This window comes from Dipodomys merriami, unplaced genomic scaffold, assembly GCF_024711535.1.
Source record: "Dipodomys merriami isolate MVZ:Mamm:240054 unplaced genomic scaffold, mDipMer1.0.p SCAF_19, whole genome shotgun sequence".
In the NCBI taxonomy this organism is placed as follows: Eukaryota; Metazoa; Chordata; class Mammalia; order Rodentia; family Heteromyidae; genus Dipodomys; species Dipodomys merriami.
The window spans coordinates 8300975-8321065 of NW_027203270.1; the positions used below are offsets into that span (position 1 = coordinate 8300975).

General features: G+C 39.3%; 1 protein-coding gene across 5 annotated transcripts in view; it reads right to left on the bottom strand.

Moving 5' to 3' along the window:
* The window catches only part of Ap2b1 (adaptor related protein complex 2 subunit beta 1), a 115996-nt gene that overhangs the window by 48802 nt on the left and 47103 nt on the right, over window positions 1–20091 (bottom strand). For 4 of the 5 annotated variants that reach the window (XM_070027176.1, XM_070027177.1, XM_070027178.1 and 1 more), the window contains 5 exons: window positions 16509–16701; window positions 8394–8435; window positions 7434–7580; window positions 4428–4573; window positions 2623–2752 (listed from right to left, as the gene is read on the bottom strand). In XM_070027176.1, the coding sequence (XP_069883277.1) occupies window positions 2623–2752; window positions 4428–4573; window positions 7434–7580; window positions 8394–8435; window positions 16509–16701 (658 nt within the window). The remainder of the gene's footprint in view (window positions 1–2622; window positions 2753–4427; window positions 4574–7433; window positions 7581–8393; window positions 8436–16508; window positions 16702–20091) is intronic. The other variant, XM_070027180.1, reaches the window with a different exon arrangement.

Genomic DNA, 20091 nt, shown 5'->3' on the forward strand with positions numbered 1-20091 from the left:
GGATTATAGGTGTGAGCCACCAGGTGCCTGGCTTTTTTATTTTTTTTTAACTTTCTTTTTAAGATCTAAGAATTTGCTCTGTTTTCTGTGACCCAAATTCTCTTTTCTGCTTCTGAAGAAAGTATTTTGCATGCATGCTGACTGTCCTCAAATATTAGCCTTGAGGCTTTGTGGGCCAATGGGAGGTACAATTGCAAGAAAAGAGATAGATGAAGATTTGGGTTAGTTACTTTAGGACCATGAGCTGGAAAAAACACTTTAACACATTACTTTCATCATAGTAACAGCCAAATCTATCTGCATAGTAATTCTTGTTTTATTTTATTCTGAGCCAAGATATATTGTGACTCATTTGTCTACTCTCTAAACTGTTACTCCTTCTGCAAAAAAAAAAAAAAAAAAGCAAGCAACAACTGTGGTAACAAGGTAGTAACCTGGCGAACATGTGGGTACACTGGAATTGAAATACTAAGGGCAGTTTAACCTTACCTCTAAAGCTCATTTACTGTCTTCTCACAATCAGTAACTAGTATCTACATTGCTCTTTGTGAAAGGTCAAGAGATGGGGGTCTTACCTAACTTGACAGGAAAGTAGAAGACCAATACTTTTCACTCATCATCCTAAACATTTTTCAGTCTCATTCACACAATTCTATCATCTCAATTTCTAGGAGAGACGCCAATCCTTTTTCCTGGGGACTTTGTTTACAGCACAATTTTTCCTTTCCTGTTCTTTTTGTTAAATTGTGAACTTACTTTCAGTAGGGATTTTCTTCTCAGTTGGGAGTCCTAATGGCTCTAAACCTTGGAACTATAGCTGAAGAGCTGTTCTCTATCTGCTTTTGCCAAGTATTCTAGGTTTCATTCATCCTGGGCCAATTTTACCTTAATTTACTGATGTGGAGAATATTAGAGTAATATATAACTAGTATAAACTTGTACTATATATTGGTGTATGGCATGAGTGGGCCTTAGACTTCTCACAAGAGTCCACCAAGAACTCTGTAGAGAGGGAAGCTTTTTTTTTTTTTTTTTTTTTAAAACCAGCCCTGGGGCCTAAACTTTGGGTCAGGGTGCCATCCTGAGCTCAAGACTAGAATTCTATTACTTGAGCAACAGTCCCACTTCTGGCTTTTTGTGGTTAACTGAAGATTAAGAGTCTCACAAACTTTTCTGCCCAGGCTAGCTTCCAATGGCAATCCTCACATTTCAGCCTCCTGAGTAGCTAGGATTACAGCCATGAGATACAGGTATCTTGGCTTCTGAGAGGGAAATTTTATCACTACTTTCTTGGATGTCAGGGATATTTTTCTAATTCCTTATCTCAAATTGCTCTAATGAAGTTTACTTTGTTTTTGTGAACATTCAAGAAAAATCTCAGTGGGGCACAATAGCACATGGCTGTCATCTCAGCTATTCAGGAGGTTTGAGACAGGAGGACTCAAGTTGGGAGGCTAGCCTGGGCTACAGAGCAAGATCCCATCTTAAGAAACTTAACAACCTGTAGGACTTAAAGCTGTGCAAGTATCCCATCAAAGCTGCTACAACTTCAGCTTAGGAGGCTACTACTCTACATTCATGTTGCTTGAACCCAGAAGGTTTACAGAGAAACTTTCCAATCTAAGCATGCTAATTGTCAAGGCTGTGAGGCTCTAGTAATCAGCTAAAGTCGTTAGCTCCTTAAGATGCTACCATTATCTCAGCTATGTGCTAACAGAGACATTTAAATCCAAATAACTCAGCTACTTGCAGTCCAACATGCAAAGATAAATATATAAATTTCCTCTGAAATCTGTTGTTATATAAATTACATTCAAATTTTGTTATAGAAGCCCTTACAGGAAAAAATTTGCAAATAAGTTTAAAAGTTTCTAAATGGGGCTGGGAAGGTGGCTCAGTGGTAGAGCGCATGCCTTGCATAACATGAGGCCCTGGGTTTGATTCCTCAGTACCAGAGAAGCAGAAAAAGCCAGAAGTGGTGCTATGGCTCAAGTGGTAGAGCACTAGCCTTGAGCTGAAGAGCTGAGGGACAGCGCCCAGGCCCAGAGTTCGAGCCCCATTACAAAAAAAAAAAAGTTTCTAAATGTTAGAGATTAAAAGAATGAGTAATTCTTTATGGCTTCTGTTTTTCTTATGAAAAGAAAATAAACTCTTCTCCACAAATGATTTCAAACTCTATTCAGAGAAAACTCTAACCTAAGAAAGAGAGGACTAAGGAGGAAAGGTCTGTCCTGTTGCGAGAGTGGGCCCTCAGTGTGCTGAGGTTGAGGTGGGAAAATAGCCTAATGACAGGTTCTTCTGGGACTCTGCTCCAAAGACTACGTTTTCATTAAAAAAAAAAAAAAAAGACCGTCCCCTATCCTGCTTTTGGATTCTTGTCTTGCCACCTGACCTTTCCCTGTTACATGACATCTGCAACAACGAGGCTATAAACCAAAGGACAGAATCAAGGACAAGCAAATGTTGGCATCGTGCTCTTAAACCTACCAAGCTAAGTCAGCCTCTTTTCTTTATGTGGCATTCAGCAACAATAAACATACTACAACAGAGGGGCTGTTTTACATATAACTAAAAATCAGCAAAATGTTAACCAGTACTATTCAAGTGAAGTAAAACTCTGACCTGCAGATTATTCAGAGGTTCCATCTTCATGACTGGGCCCAAGGTGTTGAGAGGCAGGGAGACATCAATGCTCTGGTTTGGCATCAGTGGGGTATGGATGGCCAGAGGAGTGCTTGGAATGACACCAAAGCTTAGGGAGGAGATGGAAGAAATCACAGCATTAGTCAAGAGGCTGGATTGAGCGACAGTTCTAGGTTTCAATGACTTTTTACCCTAATTGAAAGAAACTTTTTATTGATAGTGCTGGGAAAAGAAACAATTTCTTTAAATTACTTTTTATTTAAAAATTTTATTTTTATTATCTTTAAATAGTTGTACAAAGGGCTTTCAGTTCAACATGACTACTTTAATATAATTAAGTAGAAGGACTAGCAGTATTACTCTGTGATAAGCTGAAGATTTGAATTTACAAATGAATGGATATACCAGGCGCTGGTGGCTCACACCTTTAATCCTAGCTACTTAGGAGGCTGAGATTGGGGGTTCATGGTTCAAAGCCAGCCCAGGCAGGAAAGTATGTGAGACTTTTATCTCCAATTAACTACTCAGAGAAAGCTGGAAGTAGAGCTCTGGCTCAAAGTGGTAGCAGAAAAGAGCTCAGGGACAATACCCAGGCCCTGAGTTCAAGCCCCAGGACCAGCACAAAAACAAACAAACCAATAAACAACAACAAAACCCACAAATGAATGGATCTCTCAGGTAGCCAGTTCCCCTCCCTCTTCCAACCATGAAATTTAATAAAAGCAATTGGTGCTACAGCAACTACAAAAATATCAGTATTTTCTCCTCTTTATTAAGGCAGAGAATTCATTGCTAAGAACCTGTATGTGGCTATGTAGTTAGTATAAACGGTGTTTGTTTTCTCATATTTCTAGTACCAATTGAAGTACATTAATTTTTCTACCAAAATATGAACTTTTTTTTTTTTTTCCAAAATATGAACTTCAGATGCTTGGTTCACTACTCAAGTACCTAGAAATTGTCTGGCATACAGATCTCAACGACAATGTGGTAAATGATAAATAGGTTCCAATTTAAAGCATTAAAATATTGTATTACCAGATTTTGTTGTTGTTGTTGTTGTTGGTCGTGGGGCTTAAACTCTGGGCCTGGGTGCTGTCCCTGAGCTCTTCAGCTCAAGGTGAGTGCTCTGCCATTTGAGCCATGGCACCACTTCTGGTTTGCTGACAGTTTATTGGAGATAAAAGTCTCATAGACTTTTCTGCCCAGACTGGCTTTGAACTGTAATCCTCAGATCTCAGCCTCCTGAATAGCTAGGATTATAGGCATGAGCCACTGGTGCCCAGCTTACCAGATTTTTTTTTAAAAAGAAAACAATTAAGTTCGAGTTTCTTCCTACCATATAGATGTTTCTCTAAAATATTCTCTAGGGTCTCTAAGAACTGAAGCTGACAACCAAGTAGACTTGCAAAAGCCAAAGCCCACTCTACATTCAGAATTTGCCATTATGTGACTTTTAATTTCTTGTGCCAATACTGGGGCTTAAACTCAGGACCTGGGTACTGTCTCTGAGATTTTTCACTCAAAGCTTGTACTCTACCACTAGAGCCACAGCTCCATTTCTAGCTTTTTGCTGGTTAATTGGAGATAAGAGTCTCACAATTTTCCTCCCCTAACTGGCTTCAAATTACGATTCTCATATCTCAGCCTTCTGAGCAGCTCGAACTACAGGCATGAGCCACCAGCATATGGCTTAATATATGACTTTTTACCCAGTATTAAGAGGATTTTCTCACTGGACACAAGGTACAATGCTGACATCTATCAAACTCTCTATTTCTTACCTATTCTTGTTGAACTGGATTGCAAAGTCTGTCATATGTTGCAGAGCTTTATTGGTGAAGTTCATTTCCATATAGATGTGCCCTTGACGGTGAGTGAATGTTCCTGAAATCTCCAAGCCCTTAGCCTTCACTGCAGGTAGCCAGACCTAAAACAGTATATAAAGTCCGAGAGAACCAGGCACAATTTATCTTGATGCTATTTAATTTATAACATGCAAAGGTGAAATTAACATTTCTCTTCTTTAGGCAATTATGATGATTTTCTTTTTTTTTGGGTCCGGTCGTGGGGCCTGAACTCGGGGCCTGGGTGCTGTCCCTCAGCTCTTCAGCTCAAAGCTAGCATGCTCTACCACTTGAGCCACAGCGCCACTTCCAGCTTTTTTCTTTTTGCTTATGTGGTGCTGAGGAATCAAACCCAGGTCCTCTGGCATGCAAGGCAAGCGCTCTACCACTGAGCCACCTTCCCAGCCCTGATGATTTTTATACTATAAATAACAAGTCATTGTGAAAGGTCCTGGACTAGATAAAGTATTATTTTCTGAATTTTGAGATCATTCTCAACTATTTAAGAATACCAAGCCAAAACCAAAACCCAGCCTTTTTTTTCTATCTTAATTTGGGCATTGTATTGAAAAACAAAATCTATAAACAAGTAAAAGAGAATTCCAATGGTTATGTGCTTTTCTGTTACATTTGATAAGAGTTTAAAGAGAAGAAACAAAATCTACTAATGGAAACAGTATGCCTATAATCTGGGAATTAACTGAAGATATGAGTCTCATGGACTTTCCTACCTGGGCTGCCTTTTTTGTTGTTGTTGTTGGCTGTGGGGCTTGAACTCTGCACCTGCATGCTGTCCCTGTGCTCTTCAGCTCAAGCTGAGCGCTCAACCACTTGAGCCACAGTGCCACTTCCGCTTTTCTGGTGGTTAATTGGAGATTAAGAGTCTCACAGACATACTCATCCAAGCTGGTTTTGTACCATGATCCTCAGATCTCAGCCTCCTGAGTAGCTAGGATTATAGGTGGGATCCACTGGCAATTTTTCTTTCTTTTCTTTTTTCTTTCTTTCTTTCTTTCTTTCTTTCTTTCTTTCTTTCTTTCTTTCTTTCTTTCTTTCCTTTCTTTTCTTTCTTTTTTTCTTTTTTTGTCAGTCCTGGGTCTTGAACTCAGGGCCTGGGTGCTGTCTCTGGGCTTCTTTTTCTTTTTCTTTTTTTTAGCTCAAGGCTAGCACTCTATCACTTTAGCCACAGCACCACTTCTAGCTTTTTCTGTTTATGGGGTACTGAGGAATCAAACCCAGGGCTTCCTCCTGGGCTGGCTTTGATCCTCAGATGTCAACCCCCTGAGTAATTATGGATAAAGGCATGAGGTGCCAGTGCCCAGCTGGATAAAATTTTAATTTAAAAAAGATGGAAGGCAAGGACTTTCAATGAAAGCTATCAATCAATAAGGCAGTAAAGAAGGTTGTTCTGAGTTAAAATATAAATGTATATATGTCTGAAGTACAATTTAAAAAAAGATTGTGGAATATCTGGCAGAGTAGATCTTATGACAAAGCTACTAAAATGTATCAAAACACTTCAGTAGCCAAGTGCCAGTGGCTCACACCTGTAATCCTAGCTACTCAGGAGACTGAGATCTGAAGACTGGGTTCAAAGCCAGCTGAGACAGGAAGGTCTGTGAGACTCTTATCCCCAATAAACTACTCAAAAAGCCAGAAGTGGAGCTGTGGCTCAAGTGGTGAAGCACTAGCCTTGAGCAAAAAAGTCAGGGACAGCACCTGGGCCTTGAGGTCAAGCCCTAGGACCAGCACAACAAAACAAAACCCCATTAAGGTTCAGATTTGAGTCACATTTCTGGTTGTTCTATTCATTGGATGTGTGTACACACACACACACACACACACACACACACACACACACGCACGCACGCATTACTGGGCTCCCAGCATGGAAAACTGGTTTACCTCTCTACAGCAAGGATTCCCCAACATGGTATCAGATGCAGAGGCAGAGACATTAGTAAACAATCAGGCATGTTGAGATTATGCAAAGCCTACCCTAGTCTAGCTACAACTTTTCCAAAGAACTTATATGAACTTCATTTATCAGTAGTTTCTTGCCTTTAGTTTCAATCTGAGTGACGTCAAGCAAAGTCAAGAATTGGAAGAGCCATAATGACACAAACCAATCAGCAGTCTAAGGAGGTACACTAAAAACCTAAGAAGACCAAATCTGGAGGAATGGCACTCTAGAATCCACCTAGAATTAATCTAGAATCCATATGTAATACCAATGAGGAAAGTGAAACAGGTAGTAACAAGTAAAAATGTTACTTCTCACACTGTAACCAAACAATTCACACCTGTAATCACAGTTACTCAGGATGTAGAAATCAGGAGGTCATGGTTCAAGGCAAACCCTAGCAAAAAGGTTACCAAGACCCAAACTCAATAAATAAGCAGGGCATGATGGTAATATGTGCCTGTGATCTTAGCTCCTGGGAGAGGACAAAGGTAGGAGAAATTGGCTTGGGGCAAAAATCTTGAAAAGACACAAAAGCAAAAAAAAGTGGGAGAGAGGGAAAAGTATAGCTCAAGTGTTAAGAGTCCTTGCCTAGCAAATGGAAGGCTGGTTAAAAATCTTAGTATCATTAAAAACCGAAACAAGGTTGTTATTCTCTACAGTTTTTTTTTTCTCCTGCTGATGCACTGTACGTCAGGTTTTTACTAAATTCACTTCAAAAACTATACAAAATATTTCTAAACATGAGATCAAATCTCAAATGCTTAATATTTCTAGTTTTAAGTCTAATTATAGAAATGTTTCATAAGGATACTAACAGTGTTCCCTGCTCAGTCTGAAGCCACTTTTCATCTTTCTCATATATCTCCCAGAACAAAGGCTAAACTTTACATTTATTACTACTGGATGTAATATAAATATTAGAAGGAACTTGGGTTTTTCTCATTGATTAAGTGGTGTTATGCAAATTCTTTACTTACAGCCTTAGGAGCCACATATCCTCCAGGTGCCATGCCTATCCCCGTGGAGAGTTCAAAGAGGTCATTGAGACCACTGCTGACCACAGCAGGAGTAGGTGAAGGAGCAAAGGTTGCAGGCACTGATGATGGGATAAAGGACTGTCCCACCTGCAGGGAAAAAAAAGGGAAGAGAGATCAGGAAGAACAGATTAATAGTCCTTAAAATGTTGCTATTTTAACAGCATTTATACATCAATTGGAAAACACCACAGTTCCAACACTCAGTGTAAAAAGCCAAATTAGTAGATACTTTTTCATCACCAATAAAAGACAGACACTTCAGAAACTTTATCAAGACAAAGTACTCAGAAGGATATAGGAACACAGTGATCCAAGACTGCATCTGTTTCCAATTTTAGCTTCCATGATTCTGTGCAAAAGGCCTATAGGTATCTTAATGAAAGAAGAGTTTGCTTTTTCTACTGAAAGAGGGAGGAGCGTCCTATGTAATCAGAAGTTCCATTTCCACTTGGGTTCAGCCATTTTTTACTCCCACTTTAGGCATAAATATCTAGCAGGAAGCTCTCCTGGGGGAGATGATATTCATACTCCCAAACCAACTCATTTATGAAGAGAGTCTCACTCTGAGTCAAGCTGACTCTCTTAAAACTTTCTAGATGACACCAGGAAATAAAAGCATTCTCTAGTCCAGAGGGGATGTTCCATTTCCTTCAGCTCTTTAATGTCAGAAACACAAAGATCTCTACTGGCACCAAGCATACCAATCCCTAAAGATGTCCCTATATCACATGTGCTGTATGGCCCCCAAGATTCCAAGTAATCCTATTCTACTTTAGACTCCTAAAGAGGTTTTGGCATGCAGTGCTAGAGAGCAGCAGTGGCCAGTATGAGTATGTGTGCAAAGGAAAGGCATCAAATGGGGCAGCGCTTCTCATGGTGAAAAAAACGGATGGCACTTACTGCCGGACTTCCTCCAATGCCCCCGCCAAGGTCACTGCCAAGCTGAAAGAGAGAAAGGAGAGAGAGGAGAGAGAGGTAGAGTTCATTTAGCTAAGTACTAGATGCCCATATAGAATCTGTAAATTTGCTCTACCAAGTTGCTGGAAATATATGCCACTCACTATCTCCTAAAGCCTAAGGAAATTCTGGATTGCTACAAATATGTCCTAGGAGAACCAAGTGTTGGAGTGATGGGCTATGGGTGTTTGTAAAAGCTTAGAAAGATGGAGCTGAGATACCTCAGGGATGTTTCAGATCCAATCTTTCTATCAAGATATGCAGGCACAAACCAAACAAGATTTAGAGTCTGCATATTCCAAAAAGTTCTATTCCCAAGCAGTAATGTACTGATATGTTTTGTTTTTTCTTTAAAAAGAAATGTAAAAGGGAAAGGGAGTGGGCAAGCAAAGAAAAAGTAAACACACTTTGATTTACAAAGCTAGCTGTATCACTGAGGCGGTGAACACCAAACTAGTATTGACCTTCAAAAACTATAGGTAAAACAAATTATTTTTAGAGTTTAAGCATTGCTAAGAAAGCAAATAGCTGGTACAGAAAGATAGCTCCCATTAGGGGGAAGTAGGGAGGCATCTCTCATAATCAATACTACTAAGTACAAATGCTATGATTTATTTATTTGGAGAACATTCAAAAGGATGCTAAGCATTAGAGAATTAGAATAACTAAGCTAGATGACAGGAAAATAAGTCCACATAGTCTTAGTGTCCACATAGTCTTTCATAACAAAAGTATTAATTAAAGAAGAACTGAAGCTAAAAAGAACTGGCATACAAGAAGTGCAAAACACACATATGCAACTAATGACAATGTTTACAAAGTAGAACCTTTCTTTTCCCCAGCAGTTCCACATTTCTTCCTCTCTAGTTCTCAATGTACACCTATACAGCACCTTTTTGAATCATCAAATGCCTTGTCTGCTCTAAAAACAGACTGAAAGTCTAGATACTGTCCTTTGTAGTCTCATTATGCTACAGTTATATTTAAAAAAAGAGATGGTATTGTGTCCTTAGGATTTGCGAATGAGGATTTATTGATCTTCCCTATGAACTGAAAGTAGTATACAAAAAAGCATTGGAAAAAATGTAATTATCAAACTGCACTAAAAAAAATAATGTGAAAAGAAACCCAGCAGGTGCCTAGTAACAGCATGCAGAGTCTCTGCCTTACACTACAGGGTACTCAAATCACAGAGCCGACTGCTTCCTGAAGTCTGCTTCCTGAAGATTACTTAGTGGCTGGTCATAGGATATAAATCATACACTTGGACAAATAGAAAAAGTCATATCTATCAAGAATTTGAATAACTGGAAGAGCATGAAAGCAAACAGAAAAGATATTACATATCTGCTTTCTTCCTGCTTCTATAATAGTGCATGTTTACAGCATGACATTGCAAAAGCATAAAATTCTTTTTATTCTAAAGTTATACAACATTACTGCACAAAAAGCATGCAAAAATGCAAAGTAATAAAGGGACTACACAGATAAGAAGTAGGCTTTGCAAATTGGCAGGAGAAGTGAGAATGTACACCCACACATAATAAACTCAAGTAAAAAGAGAATTCTGAGGGGGAAACCCCTCCTTTTGGCTAAAGGATATGAACTGAAGTTTCAAAGGACACTGTAATGTCGGATTATAATGGGAGTAATTTTAGAAAAGCAAAAATAGGTGTGGGGCATTTCTTTTACTATTTCTTTCCTTTTTAGGAGCCTTGAATTCAGGCCTCCAACCTGGCTTTTTGCTGGCTATTCTAGAAATGGAGTCTCTCAAGACTTTTCTGTTCTGGCTGGCTTTGAAATGTGATCCTCAGGTCTCAGCCTCCTAAATAACTAGAATCATAGGCACGAGCCTATTGTGTCCAGTTGCATTTCTTAAATACCATGCACAAGAACTGAAGAAGCAGGAGTAAAATCACAATCAGTTAAAATAAATAGAATAACTAAGAATGAAGCCCACAGAAGATGTGTGGGTTTGTTTATTTAAAAAATAAATACAAAGTAAGTTTGCAAAGTCAATAAAATTTTGGGAGGTCTTTAGTTTGTATTTTCCCCCTTCTAAAAGCCTGGAGGCAGGCTAGAGGTATAGATCAAGTGTTAGAGCACCAGTAGAGCAAGCAAATGAATCAAGACAGAGGCCCTGAGTTCAAACCCCAATACTTCTGGGTGAGAGGGAGGGTGGGAAAGGAGACAGGGAGAGAAGGAAAGAGGGAGAGGGGGGAGAGAGAAGGAAACAGGAAAGGAGGGGGGAGAAAAAAGACAGGAAGGGGAAGAGAGGGAGGAAGGAAGGAAAGAAGAGGGAAGGGAAAAGGGAGGAAAGGAGAAAAGTAGGAAAGAAGAGGGACGATAGACAGAGACAAAGGAAAGGAAAGAAGAAAGAGGTCTGGAAGACTGAGGTTCAAAGCCAGAACAGGCAGAAAAGTTCATGAAACTCCAATGCCAAAATACTCAGCAAAAAGCAGGCTACAGGCATGGCTCCAAGCCATTTTCAAGAAAGCTGAGTGAGGGGCTGGGAAGGTGGCTCAGTGGTAGAGCGCTTGCCTTGCATGCATGAGGCCCTGCGTTCCATTCCCCAGCACCACATAAGCAAAAAGAAAAAAAGGCGGAAGTGGCATTGTAGCTCAAGTGGTAGAGCACTAGCCTTGAGCTGAAGAGCTGAGAGACAGTGCCCAGGCCCAGAGTTCAGGCCCCACGACCGGAACACCCCCCCCCCAAAAAAAAAAGAAAAAAAAGAAAGCTGAGTGAATAGAGTTCAGGTCCTAGTACCAGCACCAAACAAAAACCTGGAGGTTTCCTAGACTATGATTTCAATTTTCAATAGTACTAGTAATAATGTTCCAGTAATTATTATTTCAACCTTAAACAACAGAATCAATCACCTGTGTGTTTGTGTGTGGGGGGGGTGCTTCAATTGCCTGAGTCTTATTCCCAGAGATAGTGATTTATTGTTCTATAGTATAGTCTGGGCATCAGAATTTTGAAAAGATCCTCTAGTTCATTCTAATGTACAGCCAACCTTAGAGAACTAATTACTACTTGGAGTCAGACAAAATTCATCTGTTGAGGAATGACTTTGAACAGAATTTAAGCAGAAAGAAAAACGCTTTCTAAGAAAAGTAAGAAAGCCAAACAAAAAAATCATGAAAAGGCCTCCCTAAAACATCTCGTTTGTCCTATACTCTGATGTGGTTTGATGACTTTTTTTTTTCCTTGTAGGTCATGGGGCTTGAACTTTGGGCCTGGGCACTGTCCCTCAGATCTTCAGCTCAAGGCTAGCACTCTTGAGCCACAGCACTACTTCCAGTTTTCTGAGATAAGAGTCTCTTCCTGCCGGTGCTGGCTTTGAACTCAGATCTTAGTCTCCTGAGTAGCTAAGATTACAGGTGTGAGCCACTGGAGACCGGCCAAGCCCTTAATTTGAACTCTAGTGCTGCTACAACAAAACAAACAAAACAAAAATACCACTAAGGTATTCAGTTACTGCAAAGCTCCTCCAAAGGAAGAAAAATTGTTGGTACAAAACTCCTTTAGATGGTGAATTTATTTTTTTTTTATTTTTGGGTCCAGTTGTGGGGCCTGAACTCTGGGCCTGGGTGCTGTCCCTCAGTTCTTCAGCTCAAGGCTAACACTCTACCACTTGAGCCACAGTGCCATTTCCGGCTTTTTTCTTTTTGCTTATGTGGTGCTGAGGAATCAAACCCAGGGCCTCAGGCATGCAAGGCAAGTACTCTACCACTGAGCCACCTTCCCAGCCTAGATGGTGAATTTCTTGTAGACTAAAAAGCTCAAAACTATTAATGAAGACGCTCATGACAAAATTTTATTATATTATTATTATTATTTTGCTTAAGGCTAGAACTCTTCCACTTGAGCCACAGTGGCTTTTTTTTTTTTTTTTTGGTCCGGTCGTGGGGCCTGAACTCTGGGCCTGGGCGCTGTCCCTCAGCTCTTCAGCTTTTTTTTTTTTTTCTTCTGTTTATGTGGTACTAAGGTATCAAAGACAAGGCTTCATGCATGCTAGGCAAGCACTCTACCACTATGACACATTCCTAGCCCCGACTTTTTTTTTTTTTGCCTGTCATGGGGCTTTAACTCAGGGCCTGGGCACTGTCTCTGAGCTTCTTTGGCTCACGGCTAGTGCTCTATCACTTGAGCCACAGTGCCACTTCAGGCTTTTTTCTGTTCAGGTGTACTGAGGAATTGCACCCAGGACTTCATGCATGTTAGACAAGCACTCTACCACTGAGTCACATTCCGAGCCCCTGATAAAATATTTTTAAGATTAAAAAACAAAAAGTGTAGTGAAAAATATATACCAGGAGTTTTTTTTTTTTTTGCTTTTTTTTTTTAATACTAGGAGTTTTAGAAAGGTAGCTTCTCCATGCCACTATGCTTCATGAAAATACATTTCTTTCTTTTTTTTTTTTTTTTTTTGTCGGTCATGGGGCTTGAACTCTGGGTCTGGGTGCTGTCCCTGAGCTCTTCATCAGCTCAAGGCAAGCGCTCTACCAAGCGCTCTACCGCTTGAGCAACAGTGCCACTTCTGGTTTTCAAGTGGTATATTGGAGATAAGAGTCTCACGAACTTTTCTGCCCGGGGCTGGCTTTGAACCGTGATCCTCAGATCTCAGTCTCCTCAGTAGCTAGGATTACAGGAGTGAGCTACCAGCACCCAGCTGAAAATGTATTTCTTTAGAATAAAGTCCTTTGCTAGCATACAGCAAAGGCATTTGAGAGTTTCCTTTCCATTTTTTCTTTTTAATATATGATTATTATTTTATCTAGATCGGGGGTGGGGAATGTCCAGCTACAAGTCTTATCAGTCCCTTGAAATCACTTTGTCTGCCTAAGATAATGAAATTTAAGAAATCTAGGAGCTTTTTCATGGCAGAAACATCAATACCAGCTAACATTCCACATCAAGTGCTCTTGACAGAAAAGAAGTTCCCCACCTTCATCTAGATAGCATCATGCATAGCACCTAGGATGAACAAAAGAATATTTACTATGAGCCTCTGTAAACAGACTGAAAGTAAAGGCAACAAGTTAATGAAGTTCAATGGTTATTTCAGCAATCCTCACAGATGTCAGCATCCTAAGCATATAACACATACAAAGAATTGTACATGTGGGCATCAGGTCATTTCCTACACTACACCAAACCAGAAGGATTTACTGTAAGAAAAACCATACTACCCCATCCAAAACAGGCAGTTTTGTAGGTTAAATATCAAAGACATTACATTCTCATCCTCTCCCTCTCCCTCTCTCTCTCTTTCTTCTCTCCCTTTCTCCCACCCTTCTGTATACACACATACATATCAAAGATCTAATGGGAAGAGCAGCAAGATACAAAAAGGAAAGAATAAAAATATCCTACAATGAATATGAAGTTCAAAAGTGGTCAGACTTAATTTCTAGCCAACTTCTAATAACAAAAATTATAATGTAACAATATCCTGGAGAGAACAAAGGTAAACGAAGGTAAAGTCAGATGCTAGGCTTTTTTAAGATGTGTCAAATGAGGCTTTCCGTGTATGTGCGTGAGTGCATGCGTGCATGTGTGTGTGTGTGTGTGTGTGTGTGTGTGTTTGTTTGTAGAAGCCACCATATTGGCTTAGAGATCCACCACCTAACTACTGGAATTTTATTTGATGAAATTTCATAAGCCTGTCTGCAAAATTAAAATCACCTGTATAACTTCCTAAAAATAGCTATGTCTATGTCTTGCCTCAGTTTTGTTTAATTACTATTGGCCCTAATACTGATAGTATTTTTTAATAGTATTAATGTTATATAGCTAGAATTAGAGCCATAAAAAGGTTAGGAGCTGTCAGGCAATATATATTAGTAGTACACCACTGACTTCTAAAGGTAAGGTTCTGGTCTGATATAAAGAGATGTCAAGCTGGACATCAGTGGCTCACACTTGTAATCCTAGTTACTCAGGAAGCTGAGATCTGAGAATCCAGGTTCAAAGCCAGCCCAGGCAGCAAAGTATATGACACTCTGATCTCCAATTAACCACCCAAAAGCTGGAAATGTGCTGTGGCTTAAAGTGGTAGTAGAGCACTAGTAGCCTTGAGCACAAAAGCTCAGGGACAGTGCCCTGTCCTCAAATTTAAGCCCAGGACCAGTACAAAAACAAAAAACAAACAACAAAAAAAAAGGAGCTGTAAAGGAATTTGGGAATATGGCTCAAGTAATCAAGTGCTTGCCTAACAAATGTGAGCTTCTGGAATCAATCCCCAGCACCACCAAAAAGAAAGAAAGAAAAAAAAAAGTGAGACATAGGTAAGAAAGAAACATGATAGGTCTGAGCATAGTGCCCCATGTCTATAATCCCAGTACTCAACTGAAGCAGAAAGAGAGTAAAGTTGAAGTTAGTCTGGGCTATATAGCAATACTCTGTGGTTTGGGGGACTGTCAAGACCTAAGAAAAGGTAGGCACCAGTGACTCACACCTGTAATCCTAGTTACTTCAGAAGGTAGAGATCTCACAACTGCAGTTCAAAGCTGCCCCAAATCTCTCCAATCAACCTTCAAAATGCCAGAAGTGGTAGAACACCAGCCTTGAACAAAAAAGCTAAGGGATATGGCCCGGGGCCCCAAGTTTAAGCCCTAGTAATAACTATTTTCATTTTATAAAGGATTCTTTGGGACCTCCCTAAATATTTAAATACTCAATGGTAGTCTACCTGCAAGTCAGTAAGAAGGCTATAACAACAAAATATGGAATGACCTCATGAGGAAACTATTCTGCTTATATAATCAGACAAGCCCACTTGTTAAAGGTAAGAATATGTACACCCCACAGATATGTGACTATAACCCTACTTCCTTAGAGTCTCTGCCAACCAAAATTTACTGTATCTGCACTGACTGGCATATACAATATTGTCCCTAAAGTATGACAGTATGAGCCGAGAGTAAGCTGTTTAAATAATCTATGAGAACATATTATCCTTTTATCTACCTTCCAGTGATGCTCAGAAGCAGATTTGTTGGGCATCTCTGTAGTCATCAAGCTACCAAATGTCTCTTTTTCAAATGCCTAGACAAAAGATCCTTTCTAATTCCATTACAGTTAAGCACCTAGTTTAAAGGAAGCCAGGTATTTAGACCTGTTGTTTTCCTGGCCACCTCTCTACAGAGTCAGGGTCACACTTAGTATTTCTCATTCATCTTATACAGGACAAAACAATTTGTTTCCCATTGATAGCACATACCCACAGATATTCTGGACTTTGGAGCCTTTTAGTATTAGAATCCTGGAAGCTAATTAAATTGGAAATATGAGAAGAAAGTGGAAAAGAAGGGGAGGAAAAAAAAACAGTCAAGCAGTTTTTCTCAACTGTAATAAAAGTACATTTTATACAAAAATGGCTCAAACGACTGCCTCAAAACCTTTCAGAATTGAACATGGAATAAGCCAATGAAACATTTAAAATACAGAGGTTTGAAGTTTCAAAATAAGGTGAACATTATGAAACCATTTTAACAATTTTTAAGTCAAATTTACGGTGGTTATTCAGAGTTAACACGTAGGAGCATTGGGCACCAGTGTCTCATGCCTGTAATCATAGCTGCTCAAGAAAGTGAGATCTGAGGATCCTTGTTCAAAGCTAGACAGGGCAAAAAAAGTCTGCAACAAGACTTATCTCCAACTGACTACCAAAAAGCCCAAAGTGGAGCTATAGCTCAAGCAGTAGAGCAACCCTTGAACAAAAAAGTCAAAGTACAAAGCTCAAGCCCTGAGTTCAAACCCTAGTATCAGCACCAAAAAACAAACAAACAAACAAAAATGAGCAATAATAAACTCTGGAAAGGATAATCATTTAGATTGCTAGAGTAATAAAATAATCCTATATACTTGCAGATATGCCCAATACTAGTGATGAACAAGATTATAATTAACTCTCTAACGACTAATAGTCTTGTTCTTTATCAAAGCACACTGCTGATCATCCAAGAATAGTCTATTTCTAAAAACTGTATAACATTCTTTAGTACATGAAGAACTATAAATAACCAAAGAAAAAGGAGGAGGGATGCTTACCAGACTATCTAGTCCTCCTCCCAAGAGATCCACAGCTCCCATCTGCATGGATGACACCTGTGGCACATTGACAGGGGGACCGAGGTCAAGATTTAAAAGATCCCCGAGAAGATCACCTTGAGAGGGGATAACCTGAGGCTGCTCCAGGTTGGTTGCAGTGGTGTTGCCAACAGGGCTGTCACCTGCATCAGTGCTATAGTCACATACAAACAGACAAATGAGAAAAGTTAATTTCATCAGGGATATCACAAGGCAGCAAATGAATGTAAGATATATAATTATCAAATAGTATAAAAATTCATTTAATAAATAGAAACAAAAATTTAAAGTCTAGGTAAGATTTTGACAACACTTGAATACAGCAGAGAATGAAGAGTCAATCTACAGAAAATAAGCAAAAACTAAGAAGAAAAAGATTAATGATAATCCTAATAATCAGAGGAGAATCTATAGGGACAATAATCAGATGTGCAGGGATTGAACCTAGAGCCCTGCAAATGTTAAAAAAGTGCTCTACCACCAAGCTATGCCCATTGTCACAAGATGCTCAGTTCTTAATTCTATTAAGTTTCAAGTAAGAAAAATAAGTAAAGAAGACTAAAGGCAGGTCAGGATAAGAGACTAGAAGTCACTAAGTGTGGAAGAAATTTATATACACATCTCAAGTGAGTCACCAGAGGAAGGTGTGATGGAAAGAGCAGGGGTTTAGAATTGGAAGACTAAGATCATGAGTTAGCTCCCCTAATGGCTTGTTTCATAATTTGAGCAGATGACAACTTCTCTGAGACCAAGTTTCTTCATCAATAAACCAAAGCAATATTCCCAAGCCAACGTTGGGAATATTGGTTGGTTAAAGCAAAAAATAAGTGTGCCAGGCGCTGGTGGCTCACGCCTGTAATCCTAGCTATTCAGGAGGATGAGATCTGAGGGTCACGGTTCAAAGCCAGCCCGGGCAGTAAAGTCTGTGAGACTCTAATCTCCAATAAACCACTAGAAACTGGAAATAGCTCTGTGGCTCAAGCGGTAGAGCGCTCGCCTTGAGCTGAAGAGCGCAGGGACAGCGCCCAAGCCCAGAGTTCAAGCCCTATGATCCACCAAAAAAAAAAACCAAAAACCCAAAAAACCAAAAACCAAAAAACTGAAAACACCAGGCCCAAAACGGTGAATTTTGTAACATACAGTAGTAGCTATCATTGTAAGCTGTACAACTGTCAGCTATAGTTCCTCAGTCAAGTTCCCCGAAGGACTACAGGGGAAGTATAAAAAGAGGAGGTTCAGACTGAGCCTTTGAATTCAAAAGCCAAGATTATAATCAGAGAAAGAACATTAACACAGAACAGCAGAAAGAAAAACTTTCTAAGACTTGTGATGAAAAAATGTCAAGAGAACCACATGAGAAGGGGCAAACTATAAAAAATGAAGCTAAATGGGAAAGATGGTATCATAGACACACGGCAAGAGATATACATCAGTCTCTACATAAGAAATTCTGCAACATATGATTTGTTCCACTTAGGGTATGTGACAGAATGCATGGATTAGTACTTCTAAATAGAAAGTAGAAAACAATGAACATTATTTCTTTTTGAAATGCCCATATTTTTCACTATAATGGAAAAGAAAGCATAATGTGAGACGACAGAGGTAAGTCAGATGACAAGAAGTAAATGATTGTGCATTTGCAGGACAAATTATTAGCACACAGTGGAGAAAATGGGAAATTCATATGAACATATTGTGAGCTCAGGGGAAATAACTAAAAGTCATCAAGGCAATATATATATATATATATATATGTATATATATGTGTAAACTTATTTTTAAGTTTATTTTTATTGGTTTGAGGCTTAAACTCAGGGCCTGGGTGCTGTCCCAAGCTTTGTGCTCAAGGCTAGGGCTCTACCATTTTGAACCATGATGCCACTTTTGGTTTTCTGGTGGTTAATTGGAGATAAAGAGTGTCAACAGACTTTCTTGCCCTGTCTGGCTCTAAATTATGATCCTAAGATCTCAGCCTCCTAAGTAGCTACGATTACAGGTGTGGCCCACCAGTGCCCAGCTAAGGCAATATTTTTAATGATGAGCTTTTTCTAAATTAGACCGGTTTGCCACCACCTTCATATAGCAGCTAAATAATAAATATAGTAAGCACCCAAGTACAGAGTACTTCTCCCTTTTCTAAGTGATTTTAAAAGACCTAGTGAACTTATAAGCATTTTTAACCTCTGCAAGAGGCAGAATAAGGCTTTATTGCTTTATTTAATGTCAGAAGTGTATCACTTAGCATCTTGTGAGGCAGCTAGGTAATGTCAATGCACACATTTGCAGCAATACATCATCTCCATTTTTATCAAATGGTATTTTCCATTATTTATACATTCTTTAAATAAAAACAAAAAGCAAGCAAAAAAGCCAAAAAAATTATTCCAGAAAGAACTACAGAAGCACTGGAAAGGTAACAAACAAAAAGGCTAATATTCAGATGAAGACTTTGTGGTTCTGTTTTAGTTTAAACATTGGTTCTTTCCTTGTGTTCAAGAGTTATTCCTGTTTGTTGATTTCCTCATCTCATATGAGGGTCAAGTTATCAGAAGGCTAAAATAAATGGGAAATGTCTACATAGGTATGTTACAACAGAACTCCCTATCTATATAAAAACTTGGAAGTACATACCAGAAGGAGTACTTAAAGAAGTTAAATTGTTACAGCTAAGCTGAGCGCCAGTGGCTCACGCCTGCAATCCTAGCTACTCAGGAGGCTGAGATCTAAGGATCATGGTTCCAAGCCAGCCTAGGCAGGAAAGTCTGTGAGACTCTTATCTCCAATTAGCCACCTGAAAACTGGAAGTGATGCTGTGGCTCAAATGGCAGAGTGCTAGCCTTGAGCTAAAGAGCTGAGGGACAGCAGTCCAGGCCCAGAATTCAAGCCCCACAACCAAAAAAAAAAAAAAAAATTAGTTATAATGAAAGAATATGAAACCTGTTTGTCTGCAAGGAAAAATGTTCCAACTTAGTGTAAGACCTAATCCTTATGAATTCATACATCTTTGGATTAAAATCAAAGTACAAGTCCTAAAATCACAGATCCAACTCAACTAGGGCCCATCAAAGATTAATAATCATTTTCCTGGGTGTTACCCTTTCTCTTTTGTTTTCTGTATCCACGACACTAAAATAAAGACTATGACAATTTGTAAAGTAATAATTAATTCTATGCTTTGGCCACTTATTAACCACTTAAAACAGAAATATAAATAACAGTAGAAGGTATTCACTAACAAAAGCCTGATTAGTCTATTCTGGGAACATATTTCATTTAGATTTACGGTTGGTTATGATTATAATCAGATTCTGAAAAACTTCTGAGATATCTATCATATGAGTTTATTAGAGTACTTCTCCTTAATTTTTTTTTTGGTCAGTCATGGGGCTTGAATTCTGGGCCTGGGCGCTGTCCCTCAGCTCTTCAGCTTAAGTCTAGTGCTCTACTACTTCAGCCACAGTGCCACTTCTGGTTTTCTGGCGGTGTATTGGAGATAAGTGTCTCATGGACTTTTGTGCCTGGGCTGACTCTGAACCACGAT